The sequence below is a fragment of the Dendrobates tinctorius genome, unplaced genomic scaffold (assembly GCF_039654945.1).
Source record: "Dendrobates tinctorius isolate UK_male_01 unplaced genomic scaffold, ASM3965494v1 ptg000086l, whole genome shotgun sequence".
In the NCBI taxonomy this organism is placed as follows: domain Eukaryota; kingdom Metazoa; phylum Chordata; class Amphibia; order Anura; family Dendrobatidae; genus Dendrobates; species Dendrobates tinctorius.
In genome coordinates this window covers 48,798,466-48,823,931 of record NW_027361754.1, presented here as the reverse complement: position 1 = coordinate 48,823,931, position 25,466 = coordinate 48,798,466, and the positions used below count along the sequence as shown (strand labels likewise).

The 25,466-nt window shown below is 47.9% G+C and overlaps 1 protein-coding gene across 3 annotated transcripts in view; it reads left to right on the top strand.

Annotated features, from left to right (window-relative positions):
• The first annotated feature begins 5,645 nt into the window (after positions 1-5,645).
• The window catches only part of LOC141097871 (solute carrier family 2, facilitated glucose transporter member 5-like), a 65,754-nt gene continuing 45,933 nt past the window's right edge, over positions 5,646-25,466 (top strand). For 2 of the 3 annotated variants that reach the window (XM_073585364.1, XM_073585363.1), the window contains exons 1-2: positions 5,646-5,735; positions 24,103-24,201. In XM_073585364.1, coding sequence (XP_073441465.1) covers positions 5,682-5,735; positions 24,103-24,201 — 153 coding nt within the window. In that variant the 5' untranslated portion in view covers positions 5,646-5,681. Of the gene's footprint in view, positions 5,736-24,102; positions 24,261-25,466 lie in introns of those variants that run through there. The other variant, XM_073585365.1, reaches the window with a different exon arrangement.

The window sequence follows — 25,466 nt, the reverse complement described above, 5'->3', positions numbered from 1 at the left end:
GAGGCAAAAGCAAAGGAACTGTTAATACTTCGAATATTATCCATGAAATTTTTGCTAAATTCACTTTGCCCTTTCAGCAAACGTGAAAAGACATCAGGATATTGTAGTATGAGTACATGGACTTTACCCTTCTGACAGCAGAGCGTAAAGTTGTTATCAGAAGGTATCTCTGCTACAAAATGCAAAGCTTCGCAATGCTCACATACATGGGTCATGTCACCACAGCTGTGTTCGGTAATACTATTTTCATCATTAGTGAAAATGTGAGGTTGTAGTAGAAGTGCATATCCAACCGATGGGGTGCGCCTAGTTTTGAGACCAACGTATATTTGTTTTGGTTGCACTTTCTGCGGGCTAACTGCAGCTTGTATGTGAAGAAACTGTGCATTGGTATTGAATGGTGGTATTGATAGGGCAGAAACAGATTGCTGATTAGTTATGTCAGTGAACGGCATATAGGATGAAGTGTGGTAGTAACTTGTTCCACATGCTGATGTGGAAGCATCCTGTTGTGAGTCTACTAATAATGATGAGGAAGAAGCCGTCTGTTGTTGGCGGTGATGGCGTGTAGTGGCTTCTTCAGCCAATGTAATAGATTTAGAGTTAGGGGATTCGTGTGTGAGACGACAGCGTTTATAAGCCTTAATCTTGTCAAGTCGATGCTGTTTTTCCTCAGGAGTCTCATTAGCACGGCGTTGTTTTTGTCGTAGTGCTAAAGCTGCTTTCCTTTCACTGGCATTGGCATACTGTGCATCGGTATTGAATGGTGGTATTGATAGGGCAGAAACAGATTGCTGATTAGTTATGTCAGTGAACGGCATATGGGATGAAGTGTAGCAGTAAATTGTTCCACATGCTGATGTGGAAGCATCCTGTTGTGAGTCTAATAATAATGATGAGGAAGAGGCCGTCTGTTGTCGGCGGTGACGGCGTGCAGAGGCTTCTTCAGCCAATCTTATGGATTTAGAGTTAGGGGATTCGTGTGTGAGGCGACGGCGTTTATAAGCCTTAATCTTCTCAAGGCGATGGTGTTTTTCCTCAGGAGTCTCATTAGCACGGCGTTGTTTTTGTTGTAGTGCTAAAGCTGCTTTCCTTTCACTGGCATTGGCATACTTTTTGTTATGACTCATGTTGGCACAGGTAAAGGAGTCTATTTGGCAGTTATCTGGCAGTGAAGAAGGCGTCTGGAGTATTGTAGAGTAAACAGATACTAATTGACCCTGTAATTGCCCAGCAGTAGTTATGAAGTGGTAGTGGCAAATTGGCCCTGTAGTTAGACACCGGCAGAGGAGCAAGGCAGCAGTAGTTATGGCGGTAGAAGCAAATTGGCCCTGTAATTAGACACCGGCAGAGGAGCAAGGCAGCAGTAGTTATGGCGGTAGAGGCAAATTGGCCCTGTAATTAGACACCGGCAGAGGAGCAAGGCAGCAGTAGTTATGGCGGTAGAGGCAAATTGGCCCTGTAATTAGACACCGGCAGAGGAGCAAGGCAGCAGTAGTTATGGCGGTAGAGGCAAATTGGCCCTGTAATTAGACACAGGCAGTGAACAGTCAGAGGAGCAAGGCAGCAGTACTTATGGCGGTAGAGGCAAATTGGCCCTGTAATTAGACACCGGCAGAGGAGCAAGGCAGCAGTAGTTATGGCGGTATTGGCAAATTGGCCCTGTAATTAGACACCAGCAGAGGAGCAATGCAGCAGTAGTTATGGCGGTAGAGGCAAATTGGCCCTGTAATTAGACACCGGCAGAGGAGCAAGGCAGCAGTAGTTATGGCGGTAGAGGCAAATTGGCCCTGTAATTAGACACCGGCAGAGGAGCAAGGCAGCAGTAGTTATGGCGGTAGAGGCAAATTAGCCCTGTAATTAGACACCGGCAGAGGAGCAAGGCAGCAGTAGTTATGGCGGTAGAGGCAAATTAGCCTTGTAATTAGACACCGGCAGAGGAGCAAGGCAGCAGTAGTTATGGCGGTAGAGGCAAATTAGCCCTGTAATTAGACACCGGCAGAGGAGCAAGGCAGCAGTAGTTATGGCGGTAGAGGCAAATTGGCCTTGTAATTAGACACCGGCAGTAAACAGGCAGATGACCAAAGCAGCAGTAGTTATGGCGATAGAGGCAAATTGGCCCTGTAATTAGACACCGGCAGAGGACAAAGGCAGTAGTTATGGCGGTATAGGCAAATTGGTCCTGTAATTAGACACCGGCAGAGGAGCAAGGCAGCAGTAGTTATGGCGGTACAGGCAAATTGGTCCAGTAATTAGACACCGGCAGTAAACAGGCATAGGACCAAGGCAGCAGTAGTTATGGTGGTACAGGCAATGCCAAGCGTCCGCACAGCAAGTCGGCGTGAGGTAAATGACGCAATTTCACGAATGCAAGATGGCGTCGGCGAAATCTCGCGAGATTTCGCCGACGTCGTTAACACCTCTTGCCATGTTAACCCTCAACACACCACACCGCCTCAACACACACTCCTCTCACCTTTCACCTCCACTCATGTCCACTCACTCTTTCACTCCACATACGTTCCTTTCTCTCACTCCGTTTCTCATACTCACACCGTCATCGTCGCTGCCCTGACATCTTCCTCCGCCGCCGCGATCCAGGATCCAGACGTTCTCCAGGCCACCGACATGTTCTTGCGGGACGCCATCTTGGATTTCGTGAAATCCCGCGATATTCAAGATAGCGTCGCCGCAACAACATGTTGCTGGTGTGGACGACATCGGGATCCAAAAAGATGGCGTCGGCGAAATCTCGCGAGATTACGCCGACGCCATTTTGGATCCCGATGTCGCCCACGCCAGCGACATATTCTTGCGGGACGCCATCTTGGATGTCGTGAAGTCCCGCGATATTCAAGATGGCGTCGCCGCAACAACATGTCGCTGGCATGGGCGACATCGGGATCCAAAATGGCGTCGGCGTAATCTCGCGAGATTTCGCCGACGCCATCTTTTTGGATCCCGATGTAGTCCACGCCAGCGACATATTGTTGCGGCGACGCCATCTTGAATCTCGCGGGACTTCACGACATCCAAGATGGCGTCCCGCAAGAACATGTCGGCGGCCTGGAGAACGTCTGGATCCTGGATCGCGGCGGCGGAGGAAGATGTCGGGGCAGCGACGATGACGGTGTGAGTATGAGAAACGGAGTGAGAGAAAGGAACGTATGTGGAGTGAAAGAGTGAGTGGACATGAGTGGAGGTGAAAGGTGAGAGGAGTGTGTGTTGAGGCGGTGTGGTGTGTTGAGGGTTAACATGTGCGTGTGTGTGTGGTGACGTCACCGGTTACAACTGGACGGAAGTTGTTACAACCGGAAGCTGGTTAGGGCATTTATTATTATAGATATTGTATTGACTTTGTTTTCACACTTTAAGTTCCTCTAGATGACCTGATTATGCAGTCTGTGATTACCAAATGATAGCATCTGCAATAATACTGCTGCTACGTTATTTTTGGTGAACAGGTTAATTAAAATTGTATAACCTATAATTTATTAATTAATGTCCGGTTTCACTTGCTGCTAATATTACATTTAATGACTGATGTATTTTTAGACACCAGTTGTTCACATACACAACCCATGTATATGGATCAGAACTGCCTAACTTAGAAAAAACTACCTATATCATATAAGATAAATGTGACCATCCCACAATGTGTAATTAACCAACTGCATAGTCTCACATGGACTATGTTCTATAAATCCGAGCAAACGTTGACTTACTTGTGAAACCTTCTCCACGGTAAATACAATGGTGCCCAGTGGTGTGCAGCCGTATACTTACTGCCTAAAAATGAGATTCTGTAAAATGCTTTTGAATCAAGAAAGAACTAAACAGAGACTTTCTGAATTTCATCTACTCCCAAGCATAAATGTTTTCAGTTTACACCATCCAGTTAGACTTTTTTGTAGCTGTTCCTCATGCATTAAAGGGTTTGTGTCAACATTTTAAGCTATCACTAGAGATGAGCGGATCGATTATCCGGTTCAGCGTCCAGGTCATTGGTACTTTGTGGCTACATAGTAGTCCCACGAATCTCTTACCTTCCAGTGTCCTCTACGGTGTTTTTGATGGCGCAACGTCATCAAAGCGTCACGTTGCCCAGATGACTTTGCACCAGCCCTGATAAAGCAAATTCCACCACGTGGATGCCGGAAGGTAAGAGATTCACGGGACTACCAGCTGACCGCCCGGTAGCACTGACCTATGTTATGATAGAGTCACCGTAGGAGGCAGACACAAAAATAGAAGCTACGTCCAGAAAACCAGAGAAGTTGGCAACTATCAGATTGCAGACCCCTGAACCTATCAACACAACTAGCAGTAGCCGTGGGGGGTTCCTACGGAGCCCTAGACCCCTCGATCACAGCCGGAGAGATAAATAGCCTAAAGACAGAAAAGGAAATCTAAACTGCCCCAGAGCAGACCCCAAAGCAAAGGCAGCCCCCAATATATAATGACGGTGAAGCAAGATGAAAAAACACAAAGATAGAAAGATAGGCTGAGCAAACGATGGGGCCCAAGCTAACTAAACAGGACAGGAAAGGAAGGTTGCTGTCTGCAATCTGCCAAAACCCTAACAAAGACATAAGCCAACAGGCTGATATGGAAAAAGACCCTGAAGCAGCTAGGCTTAAAAAACTATATCAGCACTCAGGTATTTTCTGAAGACAGAGCTAAAGGAATTCAGCTCACCCCAGCAGGGAATGGCAGAAATCCAGAAAAACAAAGCAAAAACAAAGCCAAAGCACTAATGCAAAAAGCTGAGCAGAAAACTTAGCTTTAGAAGAGCAGGAATTCAGACTGGTCTCCAAGGATCCCTCAGAGAAATCACCCACAGGGCAGAAGGGCGTCGGCGGCCTTATATCCAGTCAGTAACTCCACTCAGCCAGTCATCATCATTAGTCTCAGGTGCTTGATAATCAGGCTCACTACCTTTCTTTACCAGAAGAGGGAGTTCATCGGGCCTCAGTGGTGGAGGGGAAAATGAACTCACGACAGACCTAGTTGCTGGACCACAAATTGATCCGCTCATCTCTAGCAATCGCCTAGAGTGATAACTTGCTGATCGATAGTGGTCCGACTTGTGAGACCACCACTGATCTTGAAAATGAGATTCTGAAATTCCCAGTGGGAAAAATGAATTTCGCAAAGGTGTACATGCACAGTATTTTAAGGTACCATTCTTGGGACTGGTTGGGACCTCCGCCAGCAAGTTATTACCTATCCTGAGGATAGAGCTGGGACCCCTACTGATCTTAAAAAAGGGACACGGGGAGCTTTACATGCCAAGAGTCACCGTCACCAATATTGCTCCTGCATCTGGAGAACTTCCACTAATTAAGCAGTATGAAATTGTATCTTCAACCCGAAGTTACACTTTAATCTGTTTAAAAGGGACAAATTACCTAAATATAATGATAAACCCATCATTACACTCCAGAAGCCCAATAGCTGCACTTTTTATCATTAATTTATATTCTAGCTGTTACTATTTACTATAGCAAATTTTGGCAATGACCCCAGTAGAAAAAAAAAGCCTACTAAACAAAACAGTTAATGTTGCCTGATTTGATAACATGGCCAAAGGTTCAGAACAAAGTCTCTTTTCACTTTCTCTATTTTTACAATGTTGGACTGAGGAGTGCAAAGCGTGTGTTCACAGGGGTACAGCACTGATGGCGCTGGAGACAGCAAATGAGGATTCTGTGGTACCCGTAGAGAAGAAAGAGGTGAGTGATGACCCGGGGCATGTGTACCCCACTACCCATGACCCATTCTATGTATTTACTCGTGATTATTCTCTTTTACCAAGTTTTCTTACTATCATTATTTGTTCTATGATTACTATGATTATTTGTCTTTACTAATGAAGTTTAAAGAACTCCAGCCTTATCCAAAAATGTGTTTAACTGGTAATATAGCAACAGCAAGGATAGATAGAATTAAAATTACCTACCTTATATTTGCTACGTTTTCCAATGAAACAGCAATGACCCACTGAGACATGGACTCCACAAGTCCTCTGAAGGGGTCCCGTTGTATCTGGCACAACAACATTAAAGGGGTTTTCCAGGTCTACTTTTTATATAGCATGGGCATTCGTGTTTAAAAATAAGAAAATTGGTGTTATTACGCCCTGCCTCTCTGCCGCTGACTTTATTGACATTGCTGGAGAAGTCATGTTACGACTACAGCATGATGCCGCTGCTGTCAATCACTGGGCTCAGCGGTCTTGGGCCATCTACATCAGCATGACTGCTGAACCCTTATGACAGGGTACAGCAGTGGAGAGGCAATGGGGTAAGTAGTGCTAATTTTCTGACTTTCTTACAGGACGACTATGCCACAAAAAATGTAAAGCCCTTATAAAAGCAGATCCATTAAATCCTGACATATGGCCTCCTAGAATTGGACTTGTGTGATGCTCAATTGCATTGATATATTACACTTTAGAGGTCAATTCATTATCCTGAATATGTCGCGTTCCTCCAACCATTTTGGAGATGCTCTGACCCTGTTGCTTAGCCATCAGAATTTGGTCCTTGTCATAGTTGCTCAAAACCTTACACTTGCCCATTTTTCCTGTGTTTAACATATCAATATCAAGAACTGACTGTTCATTTTATGCCTCATATATCCTCCCAAGGCTATTGTCAGAAGATTATTAAAGAGGACCTTTCATCAAATTTTCCACATTGAACTGGACACATGATGTAAATATGGCTGCAGAGGGAATAAAAAGGAGATATGAGCAATCAATGCATTTGGCACCTAATGAGTTAACTTTAAAGTTCAAATGGGTGTTATCGGATAGTTTTTACTGGGGGGCATGTACTTTTTCTCCCTGTATGATATTAACCAATCATAACCAGGCATCAACACAGGAGAAATAGAACATGTCCTCACCATAACTTAGAACAGGTTTTTCAGTTGTGAGATATAATCACACTTGTGTCTGCTATTGACTGGTGTGCACTTAATACTGTCTTCATTATTAATAGCTTCTATTCTGTTATTACTAGAGTTGAGCAACTTTTGTTTTTTTAGGGTCGCGTTTCGTTTCGTGAAACCCGACTTTTCCAAAAGTCGGGTCGAGCAAGATCGTCCGATTATAGGGAAAAGTCGGGGTCGTCCCGAAACACGAAACCCAATGTAAGTCAATGGGGAATAAAAGTCGGCAGTGAGAGGAGGACAGGAAACACACCTACAGTGCCCATTTGAATGCCAAAAGCATCAATTCTTCTTACTTAAGCTTGTCAACCTTAATTAACTTCATAATACAAGTTACGCACTGAAAAATGGGGGTTATTTGGCTAAAGTTGTGGGGGGGGGAGGGCTGGCTGCAGGTTTTCATGTGCCCTGGGCGAAAGAGCACCCCTTTAACACATACCACAACTCATCATGCTCCGATACGGCAGATAAATAGTACAATGAAAAATACCTCACTTTTTACATCTCATGACGAGGCCCATCTATTTCTCCATACAGAATCATTGGTCCCATATAATGTTTGAAACAGTATATGATGAGCTCCACATAATGCTACAGTATATGTTGGTCCCCATGGATGAAGCTCCACTGTCTTATGGGCCCAAATAATGCTCCAAACGTAATGGGCCCCATTTCTAATGCTCTAGTGTATAATGGGCCCTGTAAATGCTGCTCCAGTGTCTGATGTCCACCTTTGGAATGTTCCAGTGTATGGTGGGCCCCATCTATCATTCTCCAGAATATAGTGCTCCCCAAAAATTGCTGTCCCAACATTGAAAACAATCAAATAAGTCTCCTCGCTAGGGAATCCCTGTACTTGTCTGGACAGGTGCTGTAGCTTGCTTAACAGCTCGCCAGCCGTTCTCACGCCCAGTATGGATTGCACGTGATTGCACAAAGGTTAGAAAGGGTACCGTATCCCTGGATAACATGTATGGATAGCGTACACATTCAAAATATATGTCTCAGGAGGCAGGCTCAGACGGTGTCAGGCACAGTATGGATTGCACGTGATTGCACGTGATTGCACAAAGGTTAGAAAGGGTACCGTATCCCCGGATAACATGTATGGATAGCGTACACATTCAAAATATATGTCTCAGGAGGCAGGCTCAGACGGTGTTAGGCCCAGTATGGATTGCACGTGATTGCACAAAGGTTAGAAAGGGTACCGTATCCCCGGATAACATGTATGGATAGCGTACACATTCAAAATATATGTATCAGGAGGCAGGCTCAGACGGTGTCAGGCCCAGTATGGATTGCACGTGATTGCACAAAGGTTAGAAAGGGTACCGTATCCCTGGATAACATGTATGGATAGCGTACACATTCAAAATATATGTCTCAGGAGGCAGGCTCAGACGGTGTCAGGCACAGTATGGATTGCACGTGATTGCACAAAGGTTAGAAAGGGTACCGTATCCCCGGATAACATGTATGGATAGCGTACACATTCAAAATATATGTCTCAGGAGGCAGGCTCAGACGGTGTTAGGCCCAGTATGGATTGCACGTGATTGCACAAAGGTTAGAAAGGGTACCATATCCCCGGATAACATGTATGGATAGCGTACACATTCAAAATATATGTCTCAGGAGGCAGGCTCAGACGGTGTTAGGCCCAGTATGGATTGCACGTGATTGCACAAAGGTTAGAAAGGGTACCGTATCCCTGGATAACATGTATGGATAGCGTACACATTCAAAATATATGTCTCAGGAGGCAGGCTCAGACGGTGTCAGGCCCAGTATGGATTGCACGTGATTGCACAAAGGTTAGAAAGGGTACCGTATCCCCGGATAACATGTATGGATAGCGTACACATTCAAAATATATGTCTCAGGAGGCAGGCTCAGACGGTGTCAGGCACAGTATGGATTTGACGGCCCAGATTACACAGCGGAGGAGCAGGGAGAGGTAAAGATTGCAAATGCTGGGGCCCTGCCCAAGCAAGGGGGGCCCCCTCGTGGGCGTCGGTACTGGCACTGGGCCCCTCATAGTACAGCGGTGTGTCTGACGGCGGGTGTGCACCACCACCGTCAGAGACACTTGATTGCACTATGAGGGACCCTGTGCCAGTGCCCGCGCCCAAGAGTCGGCCTACCCACCTGTCCAGGGCAACGGCACTCGCACGGTGTCGTGCGGTAGGTGGTGACCCCGGCCATGGGGGGGGAGGCAGCACAGTTAGGGAGTTTTAGAAAGTGGCATATGTTGATGTTGGACATTCAGCTGATGCAAAAGGCGAAATAGGTGAAGTACCAGGAAGAGGTGGACCAAAGCAAGCCATTTTTCTGTCACCCTATGTGTCATCAGGGGAAGGTGGGACAAAATCCTTGGAAACCCATGCGTGGTTCATTTTAATGAAGGTTAGATCATCCACATTTTGGGTTGACAGACGGGTCCTTTTTTCTGTCAGGATTGATCCAGCTGCACTGAAGACTCTTTCCGATAGCACACTTGCAGCTGGGCAAGCGAGCTCCTGTAAGGCATATTGGGCCAATTCAGGCCAGGTGTCCAGTTTAGCGGCCCAATAGTGAAAGGGGAATGACCTGTGTGGGAGAACATCGATATGGGAGGAAAAGTAGTTTGTAACCATAGTTGACAACTGCTGTCTCCTGTCACTTTCCATCGATGCAGTATTACCAGTTGTGTGAGCGGTATTTGAAAAATCAGTCCACAACATTGTCATGAAACCCCTGTCTCCAACGCCACTTCTGCTGTGTGCACCACGAACACCTCTGCCAAGCTGCCCCCGGCCCGTACGGCTCGTGTGAGAACCATCACCGCTGCTGTGTGCTGGGAATGCCTCAAGCAACCGATTTACCAGAGTTGCTTGTTTATTAGCCAATATTATGTCAAGGTTCTCCTGTGGCATGATGTTTTGTAATTTGCCTTTATAGCGTGGATCCAGGATGCTGGCCAACCAGTAGTCGTCATCGTTCATCATTTTGGCAATGCGGGGGTCCCTTTTTAGGATCCGCAAGGCATAATCTGACATGTGGGCCAATGTTCCCGGTGTCAATGATGCACTGCGAGTGCTGGGTGGATGAGCACTTTCTGGCAAATCCACATCCCTCCAGTCACGCACAAACCCTGTACCAGACCTTGCCACGCCAACATTTTCACTTGCCCCACGAGATGCATCCTCCTCCCCTAAGTAATCATCCCCATCATCCTCCTCCTCCTCTTCTTCTTCCTCCACATCGTCCAGGAGAGGTCCCTGAGCAGACAATGGCTGAATGTCATCAAGGATTCCCTCCTCCTCTTCCTCCTCATCAACATTGGCTGCAGACGCCTGCTCCTTAAGGTGCGTCAAAGTTTGCATGAGCAGACGCATAAGTGGGATGCTCATGCTTAGGATGGCGTCGTCTGCGCTTACCAGCCGTGTGCATTCCTCAAAACACTGAAGGACTTTACAAAGGTCTTTCAGCTTCGACCACTGCACGCCTGTCAACTCCATGTCTGCTCTCAAAGCGCCTGGCCGTGTATCCTCCCACAAATGCATTATGGCCTGCCTCTGCTCGCACAGCCGCTCCACCATGTGCAGGGTGGAGTTCCACCTTGTTGCAATGTCGATAATGAGGCGGTGGTTGGGAAGGTGGAGCAATCGCTGCAGCTTCTGCATACGAACGGAGTGTACAGGCGACCGGCGGAATTGCGCGCACAGTCTTCGCACCTTCTGGAGCAGGGCTGTTAACTCCGGATAATTTTTGAGGAAGCACTGCACCACCAGGTTCAAGGTGTGAGCCAAGCAAGGTCTGTGGCTGAGTTTTGAAAGGGCTATGGCTGCCACAAAATTACGGCCGTTATCACTAACTACCTTGCCTGCCTCAAGATGTACACTGCCCAGCCATGACTCAGTTTGTCGCTTCAAGTACTCGGCCAGCACCTCGGTGGTGTGTCTGTCGCCCAAACACATCATCTGCAACACAGCCTGCTGACGCTTTCCACTAGCTGCTCGATAGGGGGACACATCGTGTGCAACAGTGGCAGCTGCAGATGGAGTGCTCGTACGACTGCGCTCTGTGGACGAGCTTTCGCTTCTGGAGGAGGAGGAGGAGGAGGAGGGTCGAACGCCTACAGCCAACTGTTTCCTATACCGTGGGCTAGGCAGCACTGTCCCACCACCGCTGTCCCCTGTGGACCCTGCATCCACCACATTAACCCAGTGCGCAGTGATGGACACGTAACGGCCCTGGCCATGCCGACTGGACCATGCATCAGTTGTGAGGTGCACCTTTCCGCTCACTGACTGCTTGAGTGCATGGACAATGCAGTCTTTCACATGATGGTGGAGGGCTGGGATGGCTTTGCGAGAGAAGAAGTGGCGACTGGGTAGGTCATAGCGTGGTACTGCATAGGCCATGAGTTCGCGGAAAGCTGTGCTTTCCACCAACCGAAAGGGCATCATCTCAAACGAGATTAGTTTGGCAATGTGGGCGTTCAAACCCAGTGTACGCGGATGAGAGACTGAGTACTTTCTTGACCTACTCATAGTGTCTGGGAGGGTGAGCTGGACTTGAGAGCTGCATATAGTGGAAGTAGCGGTGGACAGGGCGGACTGAGAGAGGGTTGATGATGGTGATGGAGTTGGTGTTCTTTCTGATGGCCTAGAATCAGTCTTTCGTTGATATAACAGTGGGATTCCCTGACTGCTGTGGTCTTGCAACGACACCTCAACATTTGCTGCTGTGCTAACCGGTGGGCTTACAGTGGGGGAAACAATGTAGCGTTGCTGACTACCTTCGTTGTGATCAGTTGCACATGTGGCACTTGAGGTTTGGTGTTGTGTCCACGCTTGCAAGTGCATGCTGGTTAAATGTCTAAGCATGCAACTGGTATTCAAATTTTTCAGATTTTTCCCTCGGCTAAAGGTCTTTGCGCACTTCTTACAGATAACCTTGGCCTGATCATGAGGATTTTGTTCAAAAAAGTGCCACACTGCACTCTTCCTACTTTGGCAGACATTTTGCGGCCTAGCACGCTGTGATCTTTTGACCCTCTGGACAAGCTGTCCAGCAACTCTTTTGATGTTTGGAACCTGTCTTTGGAGTGCTCCGGGCCGGCCAGATAACAGCTGTTGCGATGTCGATGTCTGCTGTGGATGCTCCTCATCTGAGCTATTGGAAGCAGCACCCTCTTCCCCCAATGGATGCCAATCTGGGTCAACAACTGGGTCATCCATCACCTCCTCTTCTATGTCATGTGCACCTTTCTCTGTGTCACCGTGTATGGTGGTATAGTGTGCGGGAAGGGGCACCTGAGTCTCATCAGGGTCAAAATCTGGCTCTGTACACTGCGAGGACAATGTAGTGCTCTGAGTGAATGTACCAGCAGAATCATCCATCAGCGGCTGTGCATCAGTGCACTCCATGTCAGATTCATCTTGGCCTGGGTAATTCACCATTTGACTTGATAATCCAGGCATGGTATGTGAAAACAGCTCCATGGAGTAATCAGTAGTATGGCCTGCGTCATCCTTCAATCTTGGTTGGGGTGAAGGACACAAGGAAAGGTGTGGTTCATGAACATGAGCCTCTAATGACGACTCAGTGCTTTTACTTTTTACAACTGAAGAAGAGGAGGCGATAGAGCTGGAGGCTGAGTCAGCAATGTAAGACAAAACTATTTCCTGATGCTCTGCCTTTAAAAGCGGTTTGCCAACTCCTAGAAAACTAAGCGTTCGAGGCCTTATGTAGCCAGACGATGACGCAGGGTCAGCACCTCCTGCATTCGGTCCTATTTTGCTCTTGCCACTACCATCAGATCCACCACCAACACCATCATTACCAGCTGCCAACCCCCGCCCAATTCCACGGCCTCTTCCACCAGCCTTCCTCATTTTTGGTAGAAATGTAGACAAAATCCAACAAACTATATAGTAATGTAAAACAAGGTACAAGGTGTCTATAGGACAGGGGAGATTTAGAATTTCTGCACACACTTGTGGACAGTGGACACTTTTGGATTGTGTGAGGCCCACTGATATCTGAGCGCTATGTGACAGGCTCGATGGCACAGCTGCCTGTGACCAAAGTGACGAGAGGATAATGGAGATTTTGAATCTCTGCGCACACTTTTGGACACTGGACACTTGTGGATTGTGTGAGGCCCACTGATATCTGAGCGCTATGTGACAGGCTCGATGGCACAGCTGCCTGTGACCAAAGTGACGAGAGGATAATGGAGATTTTGAATCTCTGCGCACAGTTTTGGACACTGGACACTTGTGGATTGTGTGAGGCCCACTGATATCTGAGCGCTATGTGACACGCTCGATGGCACAGCTGCCTGTGACCAAAGTGACGAGAGGATAATGGAGATTTTGAATCTCTGCGCACACTTTTGGACACTGGACACTTGCGGATTGTGTGAGGCCCACTGATATCTGAGCGCTATGTGACACGCTCGATGGCACAGCTGCCTGTGACCAAAGTGACGAGAGGATAATGGAGATTTTGAATCTCTGCGCACACTTTTGGACACTGGACACGTGTGGATTGTGTGAGGCCCACTGATATCTGAGCGCTATGTGACACGCTCGATGGCACAGCTGCCTGTGACCAAAGTGATGAGAGGATAATGGAGATTTTGAATCTCTGCGCACACTTTTGGACACTGGACACTTGTGGATTGTGTGAGGCCCACTGATATCTGAGCGCTATGTGACACGCTCGATGGCACAGCTGCCTGTGACCAAAGTGACGAGAGGATAATGGAGATTTTGAATCTCTGCGCACACTTTTGGACACTGGACACGTGTGGATTGTGTGAGGCCCACTGATATCTGAGCGCTATGTGACACGCTCGATGGCACAGCTGCCTGTGACCAAAGTGATGAGAGGATAATGGAGATTTTGAATCTCTGCGCACACTTTTGGACACTGGACACTTGTGGATTGTGTGAGGCCCACTGATATCTGAGCGCTATGTGACACGCTCGATGGCACAGCTGCCTGTGACCAAAGTGACGAGAGGATAATGGAGATTTTGAATCTCTGCGCACACTTTTGGACACTGGACACTTGTGGATTGTGTGAGGTCCACTGATATCTGAGCGCTACATGACACGCTCGATGGCACAGCTACCTGTGACCAAAGTGACGAGAGGATAATGGAGATTTTGAATCTCTGCGCACACTTTTGGACACTGGACACTTGTGGATTGTGTGAGGCCCACTGATATCTGAGCGCTATGTGACACGCTCGATGGCACAGCTGCCTGTGACCAAAGTGACGAGAGGATAATGGAGATTTTGAATCTCTGCGCACACTTTTGGACACTGGACACTTGTGGATTGTGTGAGGCCCACTGATATCTGAGCGCTATGTGACACGCTCGATGGCACAGCTGCCTGTGACTAAAAGTGACGAGAGGATAATGGAGATTTTGAATCTCTGCGCACACTTTTGGACACTGGACACTTGTGGATTGTGTGAGGCCCACTGATATCTGAGCACTATGTGACACGCTCGATGGCACAGCTGTGACCAAAGTGACGAGAGGATAATGGAGATTTTGAATCTCTGCGCACACTTTTGGACACTGGACACTTGTGGATTGTGTGAGGCCCACTGATATCTGAGCGCTATGTGACAGGCTCGATGGCACAGCTGTGACCAAAGTGACGAGAGGATAATGGAGATTTTGAATCTCTGCGCACACTTTTGGACACTGGACACTTGTGGATTGTGTGAGGCCCACTGATATCTGAGCGCTATGTGACACGCTCGATGGCACAGCTGCCTGTGACCAAAGTGACGAGAGGATAATGGAGATTTTGAATCTCTGCGCACACTTTTGGACACTGGACACTTGTGGATTGTGTGAGGCCCACTGATATCTGAGCGCTATGTGACACGCTCGATGGCACAGCTGCCTGTGACCAAAGTGACGAGAGGATAATGGAGATTTTGAATCTCTGCGCACACTTTTGGACACTGGACACTTGTGGATTGTGTGAGGCCCACTGATATCTGAGCGCTATGTGACAGGCTCGATGGCACAGCTGTGATCAAAGTGACGAGAGGATAATGGAGATTTTGAATCTCTGCGCACACTTTTGGACACTGGACACTTGTGGATTGTGTGAGGCCCACTGATATCTGAGCGCTATGTGACAGGCTCGATGGCACAGCTGCCTGTGACCAAAGTGACGAGAGGATAATGGAGATTTTGAATCTCTGCGCACAGTTTTGGACACTGGACACTTGTGGATTGTGTGAGGCCCACTGATATCTGAGCGCTATGTGACACGCTCGATGGCACAGCTGCCTGTGACCAAAGTGACGAGAGGATAATGGAGATTTTGAATCTCTGTGCACACTTTTGGACACTGGACACTTGTGGATTGTGTGAGGCCCACTGATATCTGAGCGCTATGTGACACGCTCGATGGCACAGCTGCCTGTGACCAAAGTGACGAGAGGATAATGGAGATTTTGAATCTCTGCGCACACTTTTGGACACTGGACACGTGTGGATTGTGTGAGGCCCACTGATATCTGAGCGCTATGTGACACGCTCGATGGCACAGCTGCCTGTGACCAAAGTGACGAGAGGATAATGGAGATTTTGAATCTCTGCGCACACTTTTGGACACTGGACACTTGTGGATTGTGTGAGGCCCACTGATATCTGAGCGCTATGTGACAGGCTCGATGGCACAGCTGTGACCAAAGTGACGAGAGGATAATGGAGATTTTGAATCTCTGCGCACACTTTTGGACACTGGACACTTGTGGATTGTGTGAGGCCCACTGATATCTGAGCGCTATGTGACAGGCTCGATGGCACAGCTGCCTGTGACAAAAGTGACGAGAGGATAATGGAGATTTTGAATCTCTGCGCACACTTTTGGACACTGGACACTTGTGGATTGTGTGAGGCCCACTGATATCTGAGCGCTATGTGACAGGCTCGATGGCACAGCTGTGACCAAAGTGACGAGAGGATAATGGAGATTTTGAATCTCTGCGCACACTTTTGGACACTGGACACTTGTGGATTGTGTGAGGCCCACTGATATCTGAGCGCTATGTGACACGCTCGATGGCACAGCTGCCTGTGACCAAAGTGACGAGAGGATAATGGAGATTTTGAATCTCTGCGCACACTTTTGGACACTGGACACTTGTGGATTGTGTGAGGCCCACTGATATCTGAGCGCTATGTGACACGCTCGATGGCACAGCTGCCTGTGACCAAAGTGACGAGAGGATAATGGAGATTTTGAATCTCTGCGCACACTTTTGGACACTGGACACTTGTGGATTGTGTAAGGCCCACTGATATCTGAGCGCTATGTGACAGGCTCGATGGCACAGCTGTGATCAAAGTGACGAGAGGATAATGGAGATTTTGAATCTCTGCGCACACTTTTGGACACTGGACACTTGTGGATTGTGTGAGGCCCACTGATATCTGAGCGCTATGTGACAGGCTCGATGGCACAGCTGTGATCAAAGTGACGAGAGGATAATGGAGATTTTGAATCTCTGCGCACACTTTTGGACACTGGACACTTGTGGATTGTGTGAGGCCCACTGATATCTGAGCGCTATGTGACAGGCTCGATGGCACAGCTGCCTGTGACCAAAGTGACGAGAGGATAATGGAGATTTTGAATCTCTGCGCACAGTTTTGGACACTGGACACTTGTGGATTGTGTGAGGCCCACTGATATCTGAGCGCTATGTGACACGCTCGATGGCACAGCTGCCTGTGACCAAAGTGACGAGAGGATAATGGAGATTTTGAATCTCTGTGCACACTTTTGGACACTGGACACTTGTGGATTGTGTGAGGCCCACTGATATCTGAGCGCTATGTGACACGCTCGATGGCACAGCTGCCTGTGACCAAAGTGACGAGAGGATAATGGAGATTTTGAATCTCTGCGCACACTTTTGGACACTGGACACGTGTGGATTGTGTGAGGCCCACTGATATCTGAGCGCTATGTGACACGCTCGATGGCACAGCTGCCTGTGACCAAAGTGACGAGAGGATAATGGAGATTTTGAATCTCTGCGCACACTTTTGGACACTGGACACTTGTGGATTGTGTGAGGCCCACTGATATCTGAGCGCTATGTGACAGGCTCGATGGCACAGCTGTGACCAAAGTGACGAGAGGATAATGGAGATTTTGAATCTCTGCGCACACTTTTGGACACTGGACACTTGTGGATTGTGTGAGGCCCACTGATATCTGAGCGCTATGTGACAGGCTCGATGGCACAGCTGCCTGTGACAAAAGTGACGAGAGGATAATGGAGATTTTGAATCTCTGCGCACACTTTTGGACACTGGACACTTGTGGATTTTGTGAGGCCCACTGATATCTGAGCGCTATGTGACAGGCTCGATGGCACAGCTGTGACCAAAGTGACGAGAGGATAATGGAGATTTTGAATCTCTGCGCACACTTTTGGACACTGGACACTTGTGGATTGTGTGAGGCCCACTGATATCTGAGCGCTATGTGACACGCTCGATGGCACAGCTGCCTGTGACCAAAGTGACGAGAGGATAATGGAGATTTTGAATCTCTGCGCACACTTTTGGACACTGGACACTTGTGGATTGTGTGAGGCCCACTGATATCTGAGCGCTATGTGACACGCTCGATGGCACAGCTGCCTGTGACCAAAGTGACGAGAGGATAATGGAGATTTTGAATCTCTGCGCACACTTTTGGACACTGGACACTTGTGGATTGTGTGAGGCCCACTGATATCTGAGCGCTATGTGACAGGCTCGATGGCACAGCTGTGACCAAAGTGACGAGAGGATAATGGAGATTTTGAATCTCTGCGCACACTTTTGGACACTGGACACTTGTGGATTGTGTGAGGCCCACTGATATCTGAGCGCTATGTGACACGCTCGATGGCACAGCTGCCTGTGACAAAAGTGACGAGAGGATAATGGAGATTTTGAATCTCTGCGCACACTTTTGGACACTGGACACTTGTGGATTGTGTGAGGCCCACTGATATCTGAGCGCTATGTGACAGGCTCGATGGCACAGCTGTGACCAAAGTGACGAGAGGATAATGGAGATTTTGAATCTCTGCGCACACTTTTGGACACTGGACACTTGTGGATTGTGTGAGGCCCACTGATATCTGAGCGCTATGTGACACGCTCGATGGCACAGCTGCCTGTGACCAAAGTGACGAGAGGATAATGGAGATTTTGAATCTCTGCGCACACTTTTGGACACTGGACACTTGTGGATTGTGTGAGGCCCACTGATATCTGAGCGCTATGTGACACGCTCGATGGCACAGCTGCCTGTGACCAAAGTGACGAGAGGATAATGGAGATTTTGAATCTCTGCGCACACTTTTGGACACTGGACACTTGTGGATTGTGTGAGGCCCACTGATATCTGAGCGCTATGTGACAGGCTCGATGGCACAGCTGTGACCAAAGTGACGAGAGGATAATGGAGATTTTGAATCTCTGCGCACACTTTTGGACACTGGACACTTGTGGATTGTGTGAGGCCCACTGATATCTGAGCGCTATGTGACAGGCTCGATGGCACAGCTGCCTGTGACCAAAGTGACGAGAGGATAATGGAGATTTTGAATCTCTGCGCACAGTTTTGGACACTGGACACTTGTGGATTGTGTGAGGCCCACTGATATCTGAGCGCTATGTGACACGCTCGATGGCACAGCTGCCTGTGACCAAAGTGACGAGAGGATAATGGAGATTTTGAATCTCTGCACACACTTTTGGACACTGGACACTTGTGGATTGTGTGAGGCCCACTGATATCTGAGCGTTATGTGACACGCTCGATGGCACAGCTGCCTGTGACCAAAGTGACGAGAGGATAATGGAGATTTTGAATCTCTGCGCACACTTTTGGACACTGGACACGTGTGGATTGTGTGAGGCCCACTGATATCTGAGCGCTATGTGACACGCTCGATGGCACAGCTGCCTGTGACCAAAGTGACGAGAGGATAATGGAGATTTTGAATCTCTGCGCACACTTTTGGACACTGGACACTTGTGGATTGTGTGAGGCCCACTGATATCTGAGCGCTATGTGACACGCTCGATGGCACAGCTGCCTGTGACCAAAGTGACGATAGGATAATGGAGATTTTGAATCTCTGCGCACACTTTTGGACACTGGACACTTGTGGATTGTGTGAGGCCCACTGATATCTGAGCGCTATGTGACAGGCTTGATGGCACAGCTGCCTGTGACAAAAGTGACGAGAGGATAATGGAGATTTTGAATCTCTGCGCACACTTTTGGACACTGGACACTTGTGGATTGTGTGAGGCCCACTGATATCTGAGCGCTATGTGACACGCTCGATGGCACAGCTGCCTGTGACCAAAGTGACGAGAGGATAATGGAGATTTTGAATCTCTGCGCACACTTTTGGACACTGGACACTTGTGGATTGTGTGAGGCCACTGATATCTGAGCGCTATGTGACACGCTCGATGGCACAGCTGCCTGTGACCAAAGTGACGAGAGGATAATGGAGATTTTGAATCTCTGCGCACACTTTTGGACACTGGACACTTGTGGATTGTGTGAGGCCCACTGATATCTGAGCGCTATGTGACAGGCTCGATGGCACAGCTGTGACCAAAGTGACGAGAGGATAATGGAGATTTTGAATCTCTGCGCACACTTTTGGACACTGGACACTTGTGGATTGTGTGAGGCCCACTGATATCTGAGCGCTATGTAACAGGCTCGATGGCACAGCTGCCTGTGACCAAAGTGACGAGAGGATAATGGAGATTTTGAATCTCTGCGCACAGTTTTGGACACTGGACACTTGTGGATTGTGTGAGGCCCACTGATATCTGAGCGCTATGTGACACGCTCGATGGCACAGCTGCCTGTGACCAAAGTGACGAGAGGATAATGGAGATTTTGAATCTCTGCACACACTTTTGGACACTGGACACTTGTGGATTGTGTGAGGCCCACTGATATCTGAGCGCTATGTGACACGCTCGATGGCACAGCTGCCTGTGACCAAAGTGACGAGAGGATAATGGAGATTTTGAATCTCTGCGCACACTTTTGGACACTGGACACGTGTGGATTGTGTGAGGCCCACTGATATCTGAGCGCTATGTGACACGCTCGATGGCACAGCTGCCTGTGACCAAAGTGACGAGAGGATAATGGAGATTTTGAATCTCTGCGCACACTTTTGGTCACTGGACACTTGTGGATTGTGTGAGGCCCACTGATATCTGAGCGCTATGTGACACGCTCGATGGCACAGCTGCCTGTGACCAAAGTGACGAGAGGATAATGGAGATTTTGAATCTCTGCGCACACTTTTGGACACTGGACACTTGTGGATTGTGTGAGGCCCACTGATATCTGAGCGCTATGTGACACGCTCGATGGCACAGCTGCCTGTGACCAAAGTGACGAGAGGATAATGGAGATTTTGAATCTCTGCGCACACTTTTGGACACTGGACACTTGTGGATTGTGTGAGGCCCACTGATATCTGAGCGCTATGTGACACGCTCGATGGCACAGCTGATTGTGACCAAAGTGACGAGAGGATAATGGAGATTTTGAATCTCTGCGCACACTTTTGGACACTGGACACGTGTGGATTGTGTGAGGCCCACTGATATCTGAGCGCTATGTGACACGCTCGATGGCACAGCTGCCTGTGACCAAAGTGACGAGAGGATAATGGAGATTTTGAATCTCTGCGCACACTTTTGGACACTGGACACTTGTGGATTGTGTGAGGCCCACTGATATCTGAGCGCTATGTGACAGGCTCGATGGCACAGCTGTGACCAAAGTGACGAGAGGATAATGGAGATTTTGAATCTCTGCGCACACTTTTGGACACTGGACACTTGTGGATTGTGTGAGGCCCACTGATATCTGAGCGCTATGTGACAGGCTCGATGGCACAGCTGCCTGTGACAAAAGTGACGAGAGGATAATGGAGATTTTGAATCTCTGCGCACACTTTTGGACACTGGACACTTGTGGATTGTGTGATGCCCACTGATATCTGAGCGCTATGTGACAGGCTCGATGGCACAGCTGTGACCAAAGTGACGAGAGGATAATGGAGATTTTGAATCTCTGCGCACACTTTTGGACACTGGACACTTGTGGATTGTGTGAGGCCCACTGATATCTGAGCGCTATGTGACAGGCTCGATGGCACAGCTGTGACCAAAGTGACGAGAGGATAATGGAGATTTTGAATCTCTGCGCACACTTTTGGACACTGGACACTTGTGGATTGTGTGAGGCCCACTGATATCTGAGCGCTATGTGACAGGCTCGATGGCACAGCTGCCTGTGACCAAAGTGACGAGAGGATAATGGAGATTTTGAATCTCTGCGCACACTTTTGGACACTGGACACTTGTGGATTGTGTGAGGCCCACTGATATCTGAGCGCTATGTGACAGGCTCGATGGCACAGCTGCCCGTGACCAAAGTGACGAGAGGATAATGGAGATTTTGAATCTCTGCGCACACTTTTGGACACTGGACACGTGTGGATTGTGTGAGGCCCACTGATATCTGAGCGCTATGTGACACGCTCGATGGCACAGCTGCCTGTGACCAAAGTGACGAGAGGATAATGGAGATTTTGAATCTCTGCGCACACTTTTGGACACTGGACACTTGTGGATTGTGTGAGGCCCACTGATATCTGAGCGCTATGTGACACGCTCGATGGCACAGCTGCCTGTGACCAAAGTGACGAGAGGATAATGGAGATTTTGAATCTCTGCGCACACTTTTGGACACTGGACACTTGTGGATTGTGTGAGGCCCACTGATATCTGAGCGCTATGTGACACGCTCGATGGCACAGCTGCCTGTGACCAAAGTGACGAGAGGATAATGGAGATTTTGAATCTCTGCGCACACTTTTGGACACTGGACACTTGTGGATTGTGTGAGGCCCACTGATATCTGAGCGCTATGTGACACGCTCGATGGCACAGCTGTGACCAAAGTGACGAGAGGATAATGGAGATTTTGAATCTCTGCGCACACTTTTGGACACTGGACACTTGTGGATTGTGTGAGGCCCACTGATATCTGAGCGCTATGTGACACGCTCGATGGCACAGCTGCCTGTGACCAAAGTGACGAGAGGATAATGGAGATTTTGAATCTCTGCGCACACTTTTGGACACTGGACACTTGTGGATTGTGTGAGGCCCACTGATATCTGAGCGCTATGTGACAGGCTCGATGGCACAGCTGCCTGTGACCAAAGTGACGAGAGGATAATGGAGATTTTGAATCTCTGCGCACACTTTTGGACACTGGACACTTGTGGATTGTGTGAGGCCCACTGATATCTGAGCGCTATGTGACACGCTCGATGGCACAGCTGCCTGTGACCAAAGTGACGAGAGGATAATGGAGATTTTGAATCTCTGCGCACACTTTTGGACACTGGACACTTGTGGATTGTGTGAGGCCCACTGATATCTGAGCGCTATGTGACACGCTCGATGGCACAGCTGCCTGTGACCAAAGTGACGAGAGGATAATGGAGATTTTGAATCTCTGCGCACACTTTTGGACACTGGACACTTGTGGATTGTGTGAGGCCCACTGATATCTGAGCGCTATGTGACACGCTCGATGGCACAGCTGCCTGTGACCAAAGTGACGAGAGGATAATGGAGATTTTGAATCTCTGCGCACACTTTTGGACACTGGACACTTGTGGATTGTGTGAGGCCCACTGATATCTGAGCGCTATGTGACAGGCTCGATGGCACAGCTGTGACAAAAGTGACTAGAGGATAAGGGAGATTGGATTGCTTTTAAAAAAGCAGTTTGCGGAGCAGTGGGTAAACAGCAATGCCAGCGTGTCAGGAAGCCTTAAAAGGCAGCCCAACAACCAACACCACTGATACACCACAATATAGCCTCCCCTTGCACTGCACACACAGTGACTGGTGTGTTGTGCAGGCCAAATCGCTAGCAGCAGAAGCAGTTTTTTTGTCTTCTTCCCTGCCTAACGCTCTCCCTACAGAATCAGCAGCAACCTCTCCCTATACTAAGATCGGCAGAAGTAAGATGGCGGTCGGCGTGCACGCCCTTTTATACCCCCTGTGACGCCCACCAAAGCAAGCCAATCACTTGCATGCCCTTCTGAAAGATGGTGGTGACCCGTGCCTAGGTCATCACGTTGCCCACAGTGTCCGTGGATCCTGATTGGCTGAAAAAGAGCGCAAAACAAACTTTTGAAACGCGACTTTGGCGCGTAAGTCGCCGACCTCGTGGCCGACCTCATCCTAGGGTCGGGTTTCGTTTCATGAAACCCGACTTTGCCAAAAGTCGGCGACTTTTGAATTTTTTCGACCCGTTTCGCTCAACTCTAGTTATTACACATCTTCTAACCCTAGTAAGGGTTTTGGCTAAGGCTACGCTAAGTGCTAGGGTTAAGGAATGGTTTAGTCTTAGGGTCGTGGCTAGGGATAAGGTTAGGGTAATAAAAGTGTTACATTTAAAAAATGTAATAAAAAATAAAAATACAAATATGACTTATAACATTATTTTTAAAACTATTGTGTTGACTCATTAAGACTGTACATGCCAGTCTTAATGAATGGGCATGGTGGGGTAAGATGTTCCAAATTCATTACATAAGCCTCACTAGATATGCTACTTCCGTCAGGGACTGTAGTGCCATTTTTGGAGTAAATTACACCTCTAAAATGGTGCAACTCATGATGAATTTGGACCCATCCCACCCTTCCTTCACCCACTTTAGCGGATCTTGCCAGGACTAGCATAAAAATGCCAAAAATCCCAACATTTTCAAAGTGACGTAAACCCTTAATCTACTTCTTTGTCTGACTTCAACAAAAAGAAGAGAAAAAAACCTTAAAACTCAAAGTACAAACCATAATTACATCATTGACAGTTGGCAGGACTGAATCCAACAGGATATATCTAGGGTTCTTAGATATTAGAAATAGATATCTGTCATTTAATCTTTGCATGTTTTTTTATTTTGACCTGATATTTAATTGGTGGCGACTCTGCATTATTCTAATATTTTGATTTCTATTTGGTTCACAGAAGCTGACATCAGTCCTCCTTCTTGTCACCCTGGTGTCCACCTTTGGATCGTCTTTCCAATATGGATATAATGTTGCTTCAGTAAATTCTCCGGCTCCTGTGAGTCCCCATACTTAATGGGTTTTGCAGGGAAATCCATGATGGACTCTCCCTTAAATGTAGGAGCACTCCTATAGATGGTACATAAGCACTAATAGCAGACTTTCTTGTTGACCTCAGAGTGTGTGTATGCAGTGTTGGACTGGGGTGCCAAGGGCCCACCAGTAACACTGACTTTGTGGGCCCACTTTTCACCTGCATACAAATATTACACTACCCTCATTCACAAATTTACCTATATCTCTATATAATAATAAACTGGGTAGTTTGATTAATGAATGATGAGATGTTGCCTTTTTCAATACAGAATCAATTGAATTATGCCAAGTACTTCTCATACAGTGGGGTTGGGGGCCAGATCTGCACAGGGGCCCACAGGAAGATTTCCCTGTTACCCTGTGGCCCAGTCCGAGCCTGTGTGTACAAAAATACAGTGGGTACGGAAAGTATTCAGACCCCTTTCATTTTTTCACTCTTTGTTTCATTGCAGCCATTTGGTAAATTCAAAAAAGTTAATTTTTTTTTCTCATTAATGTACACTCTGCACCCCATCTTTACTGAAAAAAAACAGAAATGTAGAAATTTTTGCAAATTTATTAAAAAAGAAAAAACTAAATATCACATGGTCATAACTATTCAGACCCTTTGCTCAGACACTCATATTTAAGTCACATGTTGTCCATGTCTTTGTGATCCTCCTTGAGATAGTTCTACTCCTTCATTGGAGTCCAGCTGTGTTTAATTAAACTGATAGGATTTGATTTGTAAAGGCACACACCTGTCTATATAAAGGCCCCGTCACACATAGCAATCTCGCTAGCGAGATCGCTGCTGAGTCACAACTTTTGTGACACAACAGCGATCTCACCAGCGAGATCGCTGTGTGTGACAGCGATCAGCGACCGGCCCCCTGCCGGTATCGCTGATCACTGCAAGAAGCCTCTGGACATTTTTTTTGTCGCTGATCTCCCGCTGGCCAGCACGCATCGATGCGTGTGACAGGCGGGAGACCAGCGATCAGCTGTAAAATAATAAAAAATTAAAAATATTGTTATTCTCACCTTCCGGCGTCCCGCGCAGTCTTCCCGCCTCTCTCCACGCTCCCGATCCCAGTAATCCTTTGCAAGAATGACTGCGAGACTTCGCGATCCCGCGAGAACGGACGTCATCGCGGTAATTCTCGCAAAGGATTACTGGGACTGGATCGCTGGTGAATCTGTCTGTTTGACAGCTCACCAGCGATCACATAGCGACTTACCAGCGAT